This window comes from Cricetulus griseus (assembly GCF_003668045.3).
Source record: "Cricetulus griseus strain 17A/GY chromosome 1 unlocalized genomic scaffold, alternate assembly CriGri-PICRH-1.0 chr1_0, whole genome shotgun sequence".
NCBI classification, from domain to species: domain Eukaryota; kingdom Metazoa; phylum Chordata; class Mammalia; order Rodentia; family Cricetidae; genus Cricetulus; species Cricetulus griseus.
Window position 1 is genome coordinate 188570117 of NW_023276806.1, and position 19100 is coordinate 188589216.

At 49.9% G+C, this 19100-nt stretch overlaps 1 protein-coding gene across 3 annotated transcripts; it reads right to left on the bottom strand.

Moving 5' to 3' along the window:
- Window positions 1-538: 538 nt before the first annotated feature.
- On the bottom strand, window positions 539-14010 carry Adck2 (aarF domain containing kinase 2). 3 transcript variants are annotated; one of them, XM_035450988.1, is made up of 8 exons: window positions 12930-14003; window positions 11756-11902; window positions 8308-8436; window positions 7186-7281; window positions 4085-4336; window positions 2372-2500; window positions 1330-1494; window positions 539-892 (listed from the first exon to the last, which is right to left on the bottom strand). In XM_035450988.1, the coding sequence occupies exons 1-8, from the start codon at window positions 13839-13841 to the stop codon at window positions 755-757; spliced, it is 1968 nt and encodes a 655-aa protein (XP_035306879.1). In that variant the 5' UTR covers window positions 13842-14003; the 3' UTR covers window positions 539-754. The 3 variants fall into 3 exon arrangements, with proteins under 3 accessions (XP_035306879.1, XP_027247328.1, XP_035306880.1); XM_027391527.2 differs by having other exon boundaries at window positions 1330-1383; window positions 12930-13997; XM_035450989.1 differs by lacking the exon at window positions 4085-4336 and having other exon boundaries at window positions 12930-14010.
- Window positions 14011-19100: the final 5090 nt, after the last annotated feature.

Below are 19100 nucleotides of genomic sequence, written 5' to 3' on the forward strand. Positions count from 1 at the left end.
GGTTGAACCCTGAACCTGCAGAATTCTCTCTATGGATGAAAGTTGACTTTCTAGTTTATATCCAATGGCATGGTTTTCTCTGGGCTACCGTTTACCACTCCTTCTAACGGTGTGTACAAACCATTAAGAGATACAGCCCATGAATAGAAAGGGCAGAAGCTGTCAATCCTTTCTGGAAAGCTTATTCCCCAAACTACATAGCTACATAGCTGTCTAGTTCTAGGCACACACACACACACACAGATGCTATGGAGCATGAGCTGTCCCCCACACCTCCCCACAGCCCCCCCCCCTTACACAAGTAAGTGTAATTTTAAAATGAAAGAAAGAAGGGGCAGGAGAGACAGCTCAGTGGCTAGGAACACTTCGTTTCTCTTCCAGAGATCCCATGGGTGTTCAGTTCCCAACACCCATGTCCACAACTGCCTAAAACTAGAGGGTTATTCAATGCCCTCTGCTGGCCTCTGTTGGCATCTGTATACACATACACACACACAAACACACACACACTTTTTTTAAAGGGGGAGAAAAACAGAAAAACAAAATAAGTAAATGTATTTTGTCTTCTTCTGCAGGGTATTTTTCCTGAAATGGTTTCTCTGGCACCAGTTTCAGCTTCCCCTGCCCCTTTTATACCCTAAATACCCCAAAGTTTTTTAGACAGATCCTGAAGCTAGGTCACACATCCCAAGTGTAGATGTCTCAGCTGCCAAAGGACAGACCCTCAGGATCTGCCCTCACTGGGTGCCCACAGTCACAGGAGCCCTCCTCCCTTGAGGAGGAAGGGCTTTGCTGCCTCCAGGACGTCCAGCTTGGGGTCCAGCGAGCGGCCAAGCCCCTCCAGCACCATGATGGCGAACACGATGGAGGCAAAGTTGCTCTCGAGCTTTACCTGGAACAGAAAACAGCAGTTCTTCCCAGAGCATCCTGGACAACCATATCACTGACCCTTGTGCCTCTCTTGTCCTGCCCATGGGATTCTACAGTCTACCATCCACCCTCCTCCCAGGAGGGTAGGTACACTGGGGCTTCTGGTGGCACCTCACCTAAGCGCCATTAACACAAGCCAGGGAGGGGAAGAGAGGGAATATCTGGCTGGACCCTTTCTGTCTTTAAATACATTTTTCTACATGCAAGGATTACAGCACTTAGGTTGACAGATCCACAGACTTTGTTCTGGAGGGACCATGAGCCCACTGGGCCTGCTTCACAAGATTAGAAATCCACAATCCATAGGCAAAAGAAGCTGAGGGAAAGCGGGTCTACCCACTCCACTGTCCTGTGCCCTGCCCCACCTCTTCCCAAGACTTCTCTCTGATGACATCTCACCTTGTGGGTCATCAGCAGCTTAAAAACACTGGAGAGGAGGCTGGAGACGTGAAGCTGGAAAACAAAAGAACCCAGGAGAATCCCAGAAGCATTTCTTCCCCTTGAGGGTCCTGTCCTTTCCCACTTCTCCACTCCCCTCTGCTTACGCTCAGAAGTGTTCGCACACTAAGAGAAAGGGAGCTCCCATCAAACAACAAAAAGGACTTTACCCATACGGGGCCACTCCCTCCCATACAGGTCACAAATGCCTGCAGAAGAAGCCTCAGAACCACGTCCGCTCCACCCTTGTCCCTATCCCTCGCCACACTCAGCATGTTCCCCAGGAAACAGACTAGGGTGTCGCTCAATAGCAGAGATAGAGGCTTGCCTGCTGTGGGCACCAGTTCGGGCACGTGTGTGAGTGTCTGTGTGCACATGTGCGTGTGTATGTGCTCGAGTGTGTGTGTGAGTGTGTATGAGTGTGTGTGTGTGAGTGCACGCGTGTGCGCCCACATGCCTGCTCGCGTGAGATTAGTAAACATCTGCATACACCAGTCAGTCAGCATCACTGGTGGCCACTCTGCACGGCAGTCCTGCTCATGTAGGCCATTAACTTGACAGACACAGGTGAGTTAACAGTGTGAGTACACCATGGACTCGGGGTCAGGCCAAACAGGGGACACAGGTGTATGGCACATCTCTGGGATGCTGCCTCCCCTGCACGTTCAGATGTCTCCATAACAGCTACTCCCTGAATAAGGAGCCTGTGACTTAAGTTGGCCTCTTGAGCCTCTTGGAAGATGTGAGAATAAGGCTTTTTTTTTTTTTTTAACCTGCTTTAAAAACCCTACCTTCTGACAGGTGGTGGTGGCACACACCTTTAATCCCAGCACTTGGGAGGCAGAGGCAGGCAGATCTATGAGTTCCAAACCAGCCTGGTCTACAGAGCAAGTTCCAGGACAGTCAGGACTACATAGAAAAAAAAAACTGCCCTTTGCAAGCTTCCCACAAAGAGTACGCTCGATTTAGCATAGCTCTGTCAACACCCACAGTGCCTGCCTACCTTTTCCAGTGTGAGGGTGTTCTTCCTGGCCTGGGTCACCAGTGTAGCCATCTCCTCCTTGAACCTTTCCACATCCTTGCACTCATTGGCCCGGGCATGATGCAGGATGAGCTCAGCTACTTTGTGGCCCTGGAAGATATATTAAAAAAAAAGTGGCCTGGTGGAACAGAGGGAGCACACTGCGTGCTCCTGTCTCTCGGTTCTTCCCCCCCGTGTTTCTACCACCCAGTTCCTGTGCCCTACTCTTTTCAGCAGCCACTATCCACGAGGCCTGCTAGCTACCCACTGATCTGAAGGTCTCTGTTAGCCAGCAGCCCTGCTCTATGCTTAACCCAGTCAAGACAATGATGCAAACAGCCTCTTTCTCACTGCTGGGCTACACCGGGGTACTTCCAGTCAGGAAAAGGCCAGAGTCCTGATGCTTAAGTTCCATGACCCTGATGACCACATGGCCCAGCAAGTAGGCTGGAGGGGCTGAGCTGTCCTGGTCCCTGTGACAAAGCCTTTTCCCTGATCCATGAGACCCCTCCAACCAAAGTGCCCACAGTCTCCCAGGACATTCAGTCCTTCCCTGGTGTCACCTCCCACAGTGTGGCTACAAGAACCAAACTCTTCCTGCTGTGGCTGTGACCTTTGTCCCTTACACCAATCTGGACAGAGGAAGATGGCCCCACCTACTCTGTATCCCTGTGTTTAAGCAGGAGGCACCTCACACTGGCTTCAGGCCACAGCTTTAGTTGGCTCCTTCAAAAAGCTAAGAAGGACATCCTTGAATCTTGTTTCTTTTAAAAAGAAAACAGCTCTCAAGCCGGGCAGTGATGCCCATCTTTAGTCCCAGTGCTCTGAAGGAAGAGGCAGGTGGATCTCTCTGAGTTCAAGACCAGCTTGCTAGACTACATAGCAATTTCCAGGCCAGCCAGGGCTATAAAATGAGACCCTGTTTCCAATAAAAGCCCCCTTTTCAGCATTCTGTCACAGGAAACTCCTATCCCATGCAGTCAGCAGAGTCTCCCCACCCTCATTGCTATGACCCCCACCTGGACTCCACATAACACAGTCCACTTCATTTGGACTGTCAGACGTTGTGTTCTCTATAATAGCTCCCAACCTCTGAAGCCCCCAGAGTGTTTGGGGGAAGCCACTTACATCCTCACACCACAGACCCCAACCATCTCGTGCCCACGTGGAAGACATGTTCTCTACACTGTAGACATTTGCAGCCAAGAGCACTGATGGAAGACAGCCACTGTTTGATCAAAAAGCTAGCATAGCTAGTGAGATGGCTCAGTGGCTAAGGGTGCTTGCCACAGAAGACTGAGGACCTGAGTTCAATCCCTAAAAAGCAGGGCTAAAGGACAGAGCTGCCTCCCCAAAGTCCTGAGAGTGTCCTCTGCCCATCCCATGCACACCAAGTCTCATGCTCACCTGATCACACACACATCACACACATAAATAATAAATAATTTTTCAAAGCTAGCTTCTTGTCACCAGCACACCAACAAATCTGCTGACAGAGTAAGAGAAACTACAGTCACACAATGCTGGAGAGAAGAATGCCTTCCCAACTAAGGGTGCCAACCTTAAGCTGCCAAGCCTGAGAACCAGCATACTGGCAATGCCCACACCTGCTCCACCCATGTCCAACCACAGCATCCTAGCAACCAACAGTGGGCTTTCCCCAGAGCCTAAAGGCCAACCCCCAGTGAGTCTCACCTGCCCCAGCGCTACAGCCAGGAAAACTGCCTGGAAATTCCTCAGGTCTGAAGCCTGCAATTCTGCCACAATGCCAGCATCCAACAGCACCAGGCGCAGTGGGCACAGGGCAGGCGCTATGGTAGCCACCAGTGTGTCACTGACGTCCACCTGCTGCTGTTGAATCTCCAGGCTTGGGGACAATCCGTCAGCACCTTGGACCAGGATGTTCCCAGGGTGAAGATCTCCGTGCACAAAGTTATCCACAAATATCTGGAAGAGACTGCACCAGTCAGGACTGTGCCAATGCTCCCACCCTAGCACCACTGGGTACCTGCAGAAAGTTTTAGGGGACAGCAAGCTGCCAGTGACAAGCCAAAGAGGTGGGCATCCCACAAAGCCCTTGCTTCTAGATGCTCTCAAACCAGAGTTTGGCCAAGTCAAAGGTTTCTGTTTGGTTTGAGTTTTAATTTTATGACACAGGGTCTCATGTAGCCCAGCCTTGCCCTCAACTTCTGAGAGATTCCCCCTGCCTCCACCACTCAAGTGTTAGAATTACAAGGGCAGACATTCAAGGTCCTGCCCCAGCTGCCCCTTCCCATGCCCAGGTAGTAGGTGACAGAACTAACATCTGGATTCAGACACTACCAGATCAACTTGGCTCCAAGACACCTGAGTAGACCACAGATAGCTCAAATGCACCTCCAGCACCTGGTGTCAGCTTGGCTTTGACACCACCTGGCAGCTCTTCCACACTCCCTGAGTTCTTTCTCAGTTTCAAGTCTCCCCATCTCCTCTGCATCCACCCCACCTATCAGTCAGCAACCTCAGCTCTTGACCCACCCCACCCCACCCCCACAGGCAACAAGCCTCTGGATGCCCCCACACTCACTTCCCCTGCCCTCGATCCCCAGGTTTCCCAATTCATTGCTGGGAATGCCAAGTACTACCCTATATGCCCCAAGTGTTTGGGAGTCTCCATAGCCGTTTTTTACACACCTGGTTCCAGACACATCCCAGACCCAGCTCTAACAGCTAAGTATGTCACCAGACAGAGCAGGCATTCCCTGGTGGTTAAAGGCTCCACTGAGATCCCCTGCTGCAGTTTTATGGAAGATGGAACCCCTCCTGATGAGACCAAGGGCCTGCTACTCATCTCCTCTTGTCTTCATGTACAGGTGTGAGACAGAAAAGCTAGATAAGGGCTTCCACGATGAGAGGCCCAAATCTATTACAGAGTCAACACCAGCCCAGTGTGGCAGTACACGTGGGCCATAACCCTGTAATCCCAGCATTTGGGAGGTAGAGAAAGTAGTATTGGTACTTCCAAAGTCACCCTCAGCTACAAAGTGAGTTCAAGCCCAGTCTTGGCTACCTGAGACCCTATCTCAAAAGAGAAAAAAAGAAATCACCATTTGCCTCTGGGCTCCTCCACAAGAGCACCCACCTCCCTGCCTCACCTCACTGCTCCAACCTAACTCCACGCTGAGGTCTGCTGTCGCGACTAGCCTATCTCTCTGCCTCACATTCTTCCACTGCCTGCAGCAGGATTGAAGAATTCAATGGATTTTTAAAATTCATTAAGGGGCCAGTAAGATGGTTCAGTAGGTAAAGGTGCTTACCACCAAGCCTGACCACTTGAGTTTGATCCACAGATCTGTTATGGACAGAGAGAACTGACTCCTACAAGTTGTCTGTCCTTTGACTCCCTTGCACACACCACATGGCATGTACGGGCTCATGCATACACATATACACTAAAAATACATTTTTTAAATTAAAAATTGGGGCCCGGGCAGGTGTGGTGGCACACACCTTTAATCCCAGCTCTTGGGAGGCAGAGGCAGGTGGATCTCTGTGAGCTCAAGGCCAACCTGGTCTACAGAGGGAGTTCTTTTTTTTGGGGGGGGAGTTTCAAGACAGGGTTTCTCTGTGGCTTTGGAGGCTGTCCTGGCACTCGCCAGTCTGGTATACAGAGCAAATTCCAGGACAAGCTCCAAAGCCACAGAGAAACTCTATCTCAAAAAAAAAAAAAAAAAACTGGGGCTGGAAAGGTGGCTCATCGATTAAGAGCACTGGCTGTTCTTCCAAAGGACCTGGTGAGATTCCCAGCACCTAATTGTCAGTTCACAACCATATGTAACTCCAGTTCCAAGTTATTCAATGCCCTTGGCTGGCTTTCTTGGCACCAGGCAAACTTTTAAAACTTAAAAGGTTTTAATAAATTAAAAAATATACAAATTTAAAAATATATTTAAGACCTGTATACTTGTCAGGCCTGCCGGCCTATAATCCTAGTACTTAAATAGTTGAGGCAGGAGGATTAATCTGAGTTTGAGGTCAGCCTGGACTCTATAATAAGTTTCAAGTCACTCGAGGCTATACAGAAAGAACCTGTCTCGTGTGTGTGTACTTGAGCAAATATTGCAATAATGAAGTAGGAAATTTTTTAAGGGACGAGAACTCAGATAAGCCCCTTGCCCACAAGTCCTGACTCTGAGAGTCCTGCCCCGTGTGCCCTCACATCTCCCACTGAGACTCGTCCTCATCACAGGCTGCTCTCTCTAGACAAGTCTCGCCATTTTTCTTCACCTTGGTGACAGTCTCCCCATCCCAGACAAAATGGAGCCACTTACTTCCTGGGTGAAGCCCTGGCCCCAGAAAAAGTCCCTTCGAGCTAATCCTTGAGCACAGCCTCCATGCCACCTGCTTCTTCCCAGCTGTTTACCCAGGACACACTGTTGTCAAATCTGTTTCCAATTAAGTCTAACCCTTAATTCAGCTCTTGGCATACAGCATGTACTCCATAAATAATGAATGAATGAATGAACAAACGAACGAACGAGGAGTATCTAACACACATCATACCTGCCGTTGGTCTGAGCTGTGGCTCTCCGCTCTTTCCACAGCACACAGAAGACACGCCACAGAGCAAGGACACAAGCTTTGTGTCACAGGAACACTTGAGGAGCTTCGCTCAGCTAATGTTCTCAACCTGAAGCTCTCTGCTTGGCTGAACTCCAGCCGGGGCCTGGCAGAGCCCTCAGCACTTTCTCTTAAGTAGCACATGGGTCCCAGCACTTTCATGTACTGAACCTCAACATCCGGGGCCCCAAGCTCACCATCTTCAAAAGCATGTTGATCCCCAGCTGTGCAATCTTCCTCTTCAGGTCTTCAGGAATCCCTGCCTGCTGGTAGCTGGACACTGGGACACTCTCCTTAAAGACAGGAGGGAGACGGCTTCAATCCAATGCTGCTGGCCACCCCACCTCCTCCCCTGTGCAGGTCACTCACATCTGTGCTGTCTTCCTTGGACAGCAAGGTGACCTACAAATTATCACTAACATGCTGCTTTAAATCTATTTACATTCCCTTCATGTACTTCTCAAAAGAAATGCTCAACGGTGTGCAGCTATTGACTCTGCTACCAACAGGAAGGAGATGGGCAGAGGCCCTGGGCAAAGACAGGGGCAGACGCTGAGAGGGAGCCTAGAGCCAGGCATGGTGGTCCCCGCCCCTAGGAAGCAGAGGCAGGAAGAACAGGCAGGAGTTTAAGGTCATAGAAAGTTTGAGGCCAAGCTCGAATGTGTGAGACTGTCTCAAAACAAAATTAAACAAAAGGATCATCCAACAGACATGAGCGGGAGCTCCAGCAGGAAAAGGGAAAAAGCAGCCAGAAGAACGAACAAGCAACCAGCAAGTCAACCCTTGGTTCAGTTTGTCAAGGCAACCCACTGAGACAGAGCAGAAAACATAAGCCAGAGTCTAAGAAAGGGTCAGAGTTACACGGCTAGGAAATAAGTGCTTAGCTGTCTCTACCATTTCCTAATGAGACAGGCCTAGGGGACAGCTAAGGCGAATGCTTGCCAAGCATGTCCTTTGTGTCCCAGGTGTTTTCTTTCACATTCAATGTGTTACTTACTCCTGGGACAGTGCCATGAGGTCACCAGCTAACAAGACAGCCAAGTAGGTTTTCATTTCTAACAAGCCTTTGGCTACCTGCACCTCTCCAGACCAGCTCTCGGCACTCAGTCTCTTCCTCCGGCTTCTCCCAGAGTTTGTGTGTATGGTAGGTTGGTGTTTTGCAGCGCCGGGAAGGGACCTGGGCCTTGCACATGCCGGACAAGCCCTCTACCCCTCTCAACCCTCTCCCAGTTTTACAGACACGAACCCTATCCTCTCTCCAGCATGAAGCCCCTGTGGGGATGGCCAGTTACTAGTGACAAGCGGAACCAGGTTCTTACTTCGTATGTTTCCACCAGTATGTCCCGAGTGATGAGGGGGTGCAACGGGGTGGGGAATTTCACAGATGCCATGTTCTCAAAGTTGTGCTGAAAGTGTTCTAGATTACGAGCTTCGTACCGCAGGTCTGTCTGCACAGATGGAGAGGGAAGAGAAGTCAGTGTGGACACAGGGAGCACCTACTGGGGGGGGGGGGCAGGTCAGCGGGCTCCACTCCCTCTTTCCTCACCAGCTTCGGGCTCCACCAGGGAGCTAGCAGCTGCCACAAAAGTTCATCCACTGTCCACATGAACTCCCTAAGGCAGACATCAGATCCCCGGGTAGGATTTGGCCCCCCTTCCGAGCAGCCAATGGATGCCCCTCTGACCTCAGTGCCCTTGCCTTCTCCTTCCACTATGATCAGTGTGCTACGGCCACTTCCGGAGGGATGGCCTTGCCCTCCAACCCACTGGAGCAACTGCCACAGCTGAATGCCCAACCCCATATTTATGTTAATAGACTTCCAAACTTTTCCCCTAATCTGTCTGACTATATCCATGTCATGTGAATGGTGCTGTCCACACTCTTTGAAAACATTTGCCAGGTGGTGGTGGCACACACCTTTTAGTCCCAGCCCTTGGGAATTGGAGGCAATTTATGTTATATGTATAAGTGTTGTGTGTGCACGTGTGTCTGCACACCACACGCATACCTGTTGCCCACAGAGGTCAAAGGACATTATCAGAGTCCCTGGAGCTGGAGTTACACGGGTTTGCCTGTGGGTGGACCTCAGCAAAAGCAGCCAGTGCTCTTAACCACTGAGCCATCTCTCCAGCCCTGAAACCTCTGCTCTTTGGAATGGCATCCAGGTGAGTCTGTTTGGCTCCTGGTCTCTCTTTAGATACACCTACTTTGATCTTTGGCGCCCCCTGCCTTCCTCTACAGTCCCATCAAGTTTTTTTTTTTTTTTTTTTGGCTTTTTGAGACAGGGTTCTCTGTGGCTTCGGAGGAGGTCCTGGAGCTCACTCTATAGACCAGGCTGGTCTCGAACTCACAGAGATCCGCCTGCCTCTGCCTCCCGTGTGCTGGGACTAAAGGCGTGCACCACCACTGCCTGGTTCCCATCAAGTCTTACAGTGTGCTGAGCACCCATGCAGCCTGACACCACCTCACTCCTGGGAGTGTAGTAACTGTGACACAACTACACTAATGCATAGACTCGGGCCCTTAGACACGCACACCTGGCCTGCGATGTGCTGCAACTGTCAGTCAGGGCTACCTGGAGAGGCTGGTTTAAAACAAATGGGTAAAATGTGGGGATGCGAGTTTCAAGAGACGGGACCCTGACGTCTATCGGGCTTTTAATGGGAGCTGAAGCTCAGAAGCGGGGTGAAGCCAAGAGTCAAAATGAAGAGACAGGGGTTGGACTAGAAGCTATTTTCTCTGTTTTAATTGCCTTTTCATCAAATTTGCAATACTCCAGGATAGAAAGCCAAGCCCTCTACCCTGGTCTGAATGTCAGACCTCCCCCCCACCCCCCCCACACACACACACCTCTCTGTCCCCCACAAATTCCTATTTGAAATCCTAGCCTCCAATAATAGTATATATAACCAAGAAGGACTTTGCAGAGTGATTAGGTCCTGAGAATGCAACTCTAGATTGTCTTTATACAGGAGGCCTGAGACCCTATCCCCTCCTACCATGGGAAGACATCAAGGAACCAGAAACTCTCTTGACCCCAGGCTTAGTCTTCGGAACTACTGGTAAAATTCACTGTTGCTCTAGTTATCCCAAATAACTTTATTGTCCATTTTTGTTTTTTGAAATAGGACCTCGCTGCCTGGAACTCACTTGGATTAATCTGGACTTGAACTTGCAGACATCCACCTGCCTCCACCTCCTGAATGCTGGGATCACAGGCCTGAACCACCACCATAGGTACCCAATTACTTTCTAAACATCAAAACCAGTGTCTGGGACTTTAAAATTTTCAACCAGCAGATATAGATGAAGTCTTCATATATAGCTTCTGAAAACCAGCCCATATCTGAGTAGGGAGCAGTAGGGAGCAAGGGCAGATGCCCACTTGAAGGCTCAGGCACCTTCAACATAAATTTACCAAGTCTGGCTAATTATACAAATGCCCCGAGGGTCCCCAACAGGGAGAGGTCCTTGTCTACTCAATTAGCTCTAAAAACAAAGCAAAACAAAGCTAATGAGTCTTCTGGCCCTAGAGGTCAGCCTCTGCTGGTGACAGAGATAATATGACCCATTTAGTTTCGTTTTGCCCTGAGACACAAAGGGAGACTGTGTTTCCTAAGCGCTCTCAGAGTTCCATGGAGTTCTGGTTGGCAGGCTGGAAGAAATGTTTCCCACTTCTTGGCCTGCCCATAAAAATCTCTTATATCTTCCATGTCAGCTCCATTCCACACTGACTATGTTGGAGATGGTAATAGGGGCCAAGAGGATGGATTAGGGCATTTTTGTTCTGTATCACAAGACATACCCGTATTCTAAATTGCAAAAAGGAATCTCTATGTCCAGTTAGTCACAGCGTAACAGGCATACCATGTCATCTGTGGGATGCTGTGCTCAACACCTCTGCTCAGAGGCTCCTGGGGAAGCATGAGGCTGATAACTGAGAACACTACATAGATGGTGCTTCTAGAACCGCCCCAGCTCTCACACACAGAGAATGAGGAAGAGCACAAGTCACAGATACCAGAGAGGCACGAGCCTCAAAACTATAGGCAAAGGACTGACTGAGCTCCAGAATGAAAGGTTGCCTTTGTTTCCCCACTCCCAGACCACCTCAAAGCCTGACAACTGGAGAAAATATGTAAGGCGGGTCTTTTGTTAAAGGATGCTAATCTATTGCCTTCTCAAATCACAGACTCTCTAAACAAAGCATAATTGGAAGATTCAATTCTGGACCAGTGAAATGGCTCAGTGGGCAAACACACTTGGTGCTATGGGAATCCCCGGCTCAAGGACCCAGTCTGTGGAGGGAGAGAACGGATTCCTCTGACTTATGCACACATGCCATGGCATGCCCATCCCTACCCATCTCCACAGACCCACACAAAGTAAATGAATATGAAGTCAAAAACTGTCAAGGTTCAGTGTTTGTCTGTATTCATTGGTCTCTGTGGTGACAGGCAGCACAGGCTCTGTTGTAATGGCAGTGCCAATCTTGCAAAGAAAATAGGTCCTAAAACACTCCAAAGGAGAGGTCCCTCTTCCTCATGCCTCCGGATACCCTCTGGTTATAAGCAAGAAATAGCCTAGCTGTGTGAAACCAGTGGGACTGGGCTATACTGTTTCCTCAGCTAGCCTTACCCAACCCGACTAATAGATCATATTCCGAATGCCATCCTGGGAAATAACCTTTCCATTCACCTGTTTATCTGCAACCACTAATGGCAAGAACTATGGTAGGTGCTATTCACAGCTGAGAGAAGGAGTCACCTGTTGGATCATGAGCTTCTCAAATTCTTTCACAATCTCAGGCAAGCTAAGCCATTTGACTCCTGGTAAAAGCCCCAGGGCTTGGCTGCCAATCTTCATCAGCAGTAAATCCATGTACACCTGAGTGAGCAGGCCAGGGTGTAACACCTGCCAGAAAGAACCATGAACAAGACAGGGAATCAGAAAACATTTTACCTAGCCAGCACTGGCTCCCACCCTCAAAAGAACCAGAGTGATTCTCCTCAAAATAAAGCAAAGTAAACCAAAACCCATGATGCTCTTGGGTGGTGGCCCCTCTTCCCCAGAAATAGCAAAATTCAAGTCTATTTTAGACTATTCACATCATCACTCCCTAAAGTCAAGAAATGAAACCAGGGCCTGTTGTGGCGGAACACACCCTGAATCCAGCACACAGGAGGCACAGGCAGGCAGATCTCTGCAGTCTACCACAGTGAGATCCAGAACTACCAAGGGGGGTACATAGTAAGGCTCTACCAAGAAAGAGAGAGACAGACAGACAGAGAGAGAGAGAGAGAGAGAGAGAGAGAGAGAGAGAGAGAGATGAAGGAACTTGAGGCTGGAGGCCTAGTAGCACCTATGATCCCTTGTGCTACCTGGAAGGGAAGAATCACAGGTTAGAACCCGTCTGGAGCAACGAATTTAGCAAGGCCTTGTCTCCAAAGAAAAAGATCGAAGCTTCACAATATAGCTCAGTGGCCTACCATTTGTGAACTAAATTTGATTCCACCCTAGGTTTAATCTTCACTACCACAAAAGAGAGAGACAGAAAGAGAAATGAAACAGCTTCCATTTAACAGGTATTGGCTGAGCTAACAAGAATAAAGTTGAGTGAGCAGCCCTAATCCAAAATCCAAAACTGGAAATGTTTCAAAATCTGAAACATTTTAAGGAGTGACCTAACACAAGTGAAAAATTCCAAACTTAACCTCAGGTGATGAGTTGAAGTCATAGCAAAGTTGCACTAAAAATATTGCAAGAAATAACTTGTAGTCCACATGTATAAGGGGTGTGTCTGTGTGTCATATCAATGAATTTCATCTCATGTTTTATACTATGGATAAATGGATCCTATACTAGGATAGCTCATCAAAGACATGCAAGGTAAGTTGATCAACGATGGGGCACACCAGCCTGGGGTCGCGAGAGCACTTACTTTCACTGCCACTGGGATGAGGTGATCTGACTTAGGTGGATAGCCAGGAACCTGGCATGTGTCCACTTCTGACCTAACAAGGTCAGCTTTAGGGAGAAGCAGCTTTTCTAGAAATGCTTCGTCAGCAAGGTTTTCCAAAGGCTGCCACTCCGCAAAGGGCTCTCTCTGCATCCCAACTGCCCGGGTTCCTGAGAACAGCTGCGGGGCACAGGGTCTCCCAAGTCTCCAGACTCTGTCCTTCTCCAGCAAGGTAGTGCTAGCGAATGCTTTGTACACTTGCGCCACACAACCTGAACCCACAGGTTGCTGGGTATCAAAAAAGAGGAGGCTGCCCCAATCCTCCCCAAACGCCTGCCGGAGTAAGCATTCCGTGTGGGCCCAAGGGTGGGGGGTCACCTGGACATGCAGTTTGGAGAACTGGGCACAGAAAGCCTCTGAAAAGAGATCGCGCCTGGTGCTGGCCCACTGGCCCAATTTGATGTATGTTGGGCCTGAGGTTTCTGTGGCTTTCAAAAGCAGATGAAGCCAGAGGGTGGAGAGGCCAGGAGCCAGGTAGGTGAGAGGGTACAAGAAGAGCAGGGGGAAGAATTTCGCCAAGAGGACGCCAGCGCGGAGCCCCAGACGGAGACACAGTAACACTCGGCCCAGAGGCCCTGCCTGGGCCACTTCCACCCGTCCGTTTTCAGCCAGGTCCCTCCAACGGGTCTTCCGCAGGCTCCCGCCGCCAGGCGTCCCCTCTGCAGCATCCCCATGCGCGGAGATGAATTTGGGCAGAGTACCCAGCAAAAGCCAGCACAGTCTGGCATGGCGAGCGCCTCTCAGGGGCCTGGAGAGGCCCTGCTCCTTCCCGAGCTCGAAGCATCTCAAGTGTGACAAGCAGACCCTGACGGACAGGCGCCAGCGGGTCACCATCCTCCCCAGGGGCTCGCCCTCTCACTAAGGAGACGCCATGGTGGGTGGAGACGCTCCGGGGGAGGCGAGGGGAAGTCCGACCGCCCCCTGCCTCCGGGACCGCCGCCTGGGCCAGGCCAGACTCGGGGCGGACGGCGACCTGAGCCGGGGACCGGGGACCGGGGGCCAAGTGGGGTCCGCACGCGCGCGCGGGGCTGGGCCGGGGGCCGGGGCGGGGACGCCGACCCTACAGCGGACGGCGGGGCCCCAGGCAGCTGCAAGAAGCTGGGCGCACGGCCCGGGCTCCCGGGGGTCCGCGCTCCGGGGCGCGGCGGGGACGCACAAGCCAACTGCTCCGGCGCCGGAGCCGCAGCCCGGACGCGGGGCGAGCATTCAGCGCCGAGGCGCCGCTTCCGGTCCCCGGGCCCGCCCTCTCCGCCCAGGACACGCTCCTTAAAGGGACCGCGACGCTCCAGTCCCCGCAGGGGGTCAGCGCAAAACACAGAAGCGCCGTCTGTGATCCTCTTTTCCTCCCGACCTCTCCGTCTCGCAACTTCGGAGTACGAGCCCTAGAAATGTTTGCAAACCGCACGCTGGGTGGTTGCAGGTGCGTCCAGCGAGCTGTCCAGCCCCCGGCGTGCGTCCCGGGTCCTTGAACCCCAGGCTACGCTGACTCAGTGGCGGTGCTTAGACCCCAGGGAATGGCTTATGCATTTAACTCAGGCTCATGGATGGAGCCCGATCAGTGGTTCTTGAATTGAATCCAGTGTTTATTGGGTCATAATAATACGTGTTCACCTAAGTGGTCGTTCTGGTTTCTGGGTAGTGGTCCTATTCTCCCCCGCTAATTCCTGGGAGAGCAGGGGGAGCACGTCCCTGTGAGATAGCTCTGTGGTTAACTCAGCCTGTCCACTGAGTTCGATCCCTGGAACCCACACGGTGGAAGGCGGTCACTGTGTGTCGTGTGTGCCCCTCACATGTAAGATAAATGTGATTTAAAAAAAAAAAAAAAAAAACTGTAGCAAGGGCCACGGGAGCAATGAGGAGCAGCAAGTGGAACCATAGGACCAAGCTACTTTGAAATAAGGGTCTTGGGAGAGAGGCCAAATAAAGAAAGCTCCAAAGTAGAAAAGACTTTTGATGTGCGTGTGTGTGTGTGTGTGTGTGTGTGTGTGTGTGTGTGTGTGTGTGTACGTTGGTGTTTAATCTTGAATAACCAGAGGAAGCTCAGACAGCCCTGGAGTTGGTATGGGAGGGGAGAGTGCGGGTGGGGCAATGGCTCAATTAAAAGTGTATTGTTCTTTCAGAGGTCTGGGTTCAGTTCCCAGTACCCTGGTCTAACAACTCTCAAAACCCTGTAACTCCAACTCCAGGGACTCTAACGCCCTCTTCTGGCTTCTGAAGGCACACACACACACACACACACACACACACACACACACACACACACACACACACGCCACCTAAATCTTAAAATTAAAATTAAAAAAAAGAAGAGGTTGGGCATAGGAGCACAGCACTCAGGAGTTAGAGGCAGGCAGGAGTTAGAGTTCAAGGCCAGCCTGATCTACATGGGGAGCTCCAGGCCAGCCAGGGCACAGGGGGTGCTGAAAGAGAAAACTCAGCTCCATTCCCAGCACCCGAATGGCTGCTCACAACTGTCTGGAATACTCCAATTCCGAGGGGATCCAAAATCTTCTACTGAGCTCTGCAAGTGATGCAGAGATATGCTTGCAGACAACACACCCATACACATAAAATAGTAGTTTAAAAAAGAAGCAAGCTGGGTTGTGTGGTGGTGGTGCACATCTTTGATCCCAGCACTCCGGAGACAGAGACAGGTGGATCTCTGTGATTTCAAAGCCAGCATGGTCTACAGAGCGAGAGTTCTGGGTCAGGCTCCAAAGCTACAGAGAAACCCCTGCCTAAAAACAAAAACAAAAATAAAAACAAAAACAAAAAACAAGAAGCAAGCTGTTTGTATGCTTAGCCCCACACCTAATTAGCAAACATTGTCACTTTTATCATCTAAATAAAAGCAGAAGTGGTTCTGTTTCTCCTGAGTTATACAACAGGCATGGAAGATGATCTCAGCAGTATTATCACTGTTACAATTATTTTGAGCAAGGTCTTACTCCATAACCCAGGCTGGTCTGGATCTCATTACAGAGCCAAGATGGCCTTGAACTTGAGGCAATCCTTTTTCCTCAGCTTCCCAAGTGCTTGGCCTAAAGCAACACACCAAGCAATTATTTCGTTTGTTGTTTGTTTGTTTTTTCAAGACAGAGTTTCTCTGTGTAACAGCCCTGAATGTCCTAGAATCAGCTCTGTAGACCAGGCTGGCCTCAAACTCAGACATCTGCTTGCTTCTTCCTCTCAAGCACTGGGATTCCAGAACAGGTTACAAAGCTACACAGAGAAACCCTATCTTGAAAAAAAAATTCAAAAAAAAAATTTAATGCCCATATCTACCCCACCAACCCTCAAAAATAAGTAAAATAAAATCTTAACCAACTCCCAGCATGGGAGTGGGCACCTATGTGGCCTCCTAGGAATTTACCTATGACAGCTACCTCAAACACTAGTGTCTATCATAATAACCACCTAGAGGGTAGCCCCACCCTCAGCCCTGTCTCTCTAAACCTAGGAATGGGGCAGAAGTGACATTGTAGAAGGGGAGGATTGATGGAAGGAGGGAGACATTTAAATGCAGTTTCAGAGTTCAGCAAGGGCCATGAGAGCAATGAAGATTCAGTGCTACACTGGAGAGGAAATAAAGGCCAGACCATGTCTCCCAGCAGAACTCTGGCTGACCTCAGCAACAGCTACAGGCTTACAAGGAAAACTTACCTTGTTCAGATTGCCAGCTGCCCTGGTTTCACCCTTTCAACTCAGAACCAGCTGCAGACAGCCAAACAGTCTCATAACATGCCTATGATGTTTTGGGTTTTTTTAAAGATTTTATTTAAAAACTTGGGGGGGGACGGGACTGGAAAGATAGCTCAGTGGCTAAGAACACTGGCAATTCTCCCAGAGGCCCTGAGTTCAATTCCCAGCAACCACATGGATCACAGCCGTCTATAGTGGCATCTGATGCCTTGTTCTGGGCTGCAGGCTCTATATGTAGTTAGAGCACCATACATAAAAAAATAAATGTCTAAAAACTTTCTTCGTACAATATACTTTGATCACATTTTTTCCTCTCCCCCAACTCATCCAGATCCTCCCCACCTCCCTACCCACCCAACTTTACCACCCCCAGCTCATCCTGCTCTCTCTCTCTCAAAAAAGAAAAAATTAAACAAACTAAAAAAGTAAAAATCTATAATACAAAAAATAAAACAAAAAGTGCACCAAAAAATACAGAGTGTTTTCTTGTGTTGGCCAACTGCTTCTGGGCATGGGGCCTGCCCTGAAATGAGGTTGAAATATCCACTCACACTCTGTTGCAGAAAACTCATCTTCAGGCCGGGTGGTGGTGGCGCATGCTTTTAACCCCAGCACTCAGGAGGCGGAGGCAGGCGGATCTCTGTGAGTTCGAGGCCAGCCTGGTCTACAGAGCGAGTTCCAGGACAGCCAGACTGTTAAACAGAGAAACTCTGTCTTGAAACCAAACCAAACAAAACCGATTTTCCTGTTCCCAGCAGGTATCAGTCGCAAATACCTTCTTGGTTAGAGGTGGGACTTTGTGTCTGCCGTGATAAAGTGCATGGGGGACCTTGGCAAATTCCACAGCAGGCAAAGGTGACCAAGGCGGGGGACAAACACGCCAGGCAGACAGAGCTTAGTGAGAAGTTTTATTAGAAAGGGGAGGGAAGGGGAAGGAAAGAGAAAAGCGGTGAAGAGACACAGAGACAGAGAGAGGACAGAAGAGAAGAGGGAGACAGGGAAAGTCCTGTCTGCCCCAGGGGAGCAGCAGGAAAGAGAGCGTAAGTGGGCGGGGTCTGTCTTTTAAAGGTGTCCTTTGCACCTGGGCTGACCAGGGTACTACCTGAGTGCATTCTGCCAGGTGACAGGGGCGGGCCAGCATCATGCCTGAGTCCTTACAGCGTCCACTTCCCCTTCTTAGCGCTGGAATTTTGTCTGGTTTGAATCTGTGGATCTTGCGTGTGCTGTGCGTTCAAACGTGCATCACTCCTCTGGGGCTGAAGGACTCAGTTTCCTGGGAGTCAGCGCCGCCTCTAACTACAGGAATCTCTAGTCTCCTCTTCTGCAGTCAGGTCATGTCTGTGGTGGACTGTCTTGATTATTAATTGATGCAGGAAGGCCCAGCCCATTGTGGGTGGCACCATTCCCCAGGCAGGGGATCCTGAACTACAGAAGACAGGAGAAAGCCAAATGAGAGCAAGTTCATGTGATGTGACTAACTGTTTGAGTTCCTGCCTTGACATCTGATCAAATGATGGGTGGTAACTTGGAATATAAACCAAAATAGTCAGGAATGGTGGTGCACGCCTTTAATCCCAGCACTTGGGAAACAGAAGTAGATGGATCTCTGTGAGTTCAAGACCAGTCTGGTCTACAAGAGCTAGTTCCCAAGCCACAGAGAAACCCTGTCTAAACCCCCCCACCAAAAAAAATTCACTTTTAAAAGTAAGCAAATTTATAAACCAAAATAACCCATTCCTTCCTAAATTGTTTGTCATCTGGATGTCTTATCACAGCAACAGAAATGAAAACTAGAACACCACCTCTTCCTTTACCACCACCCTCAACAGTGCCTAGCGGCTGGCTTCCTTCCTCTGTAGGTGAGTGAACAGGCCATTTGTCCTCGTTTGGGTAACCTCCACTGATTTCCAGATTCTTCTCAAGAGCAAAAGCCAACAAACTATCCAGGTCTTGGTAGTGTCCCCGCTGGCGTGGTTCAGTCTACCTCCACTAGGTGGCACTACTCACTTTGCAGTGCAGCCAAGCTTCCCGTAGGGTTCCAGACCTGTCTAGATGTCTCTTTGCACAGGAACCTATCGTTTTAGCATCTCCTTTGGAATAAGTTTACATGGACAATGTGAGACAGAGCATATCCTGTGCCTTGAAAAAGGAGGAGGAGGCTTGTCTCTCTCTCTCTCTCTCTCTCTCTCTCTCTCTCTCTCTCTCTCTCTCTCTCTGTGTGTGTGTGTGTGTGTGTGTATATATGTATGTATGTATGTATGTATTTTGCTTGCATGCATAGCTATGCTTCGCATGCATGCATTGTGGAAATCAAAAGGCCAGTGGATCCCTGGGACTGAAGTTACAGTGGGATGCTTGCTATGTAGGTGCTGGGAACTGAACCCAAGTTCT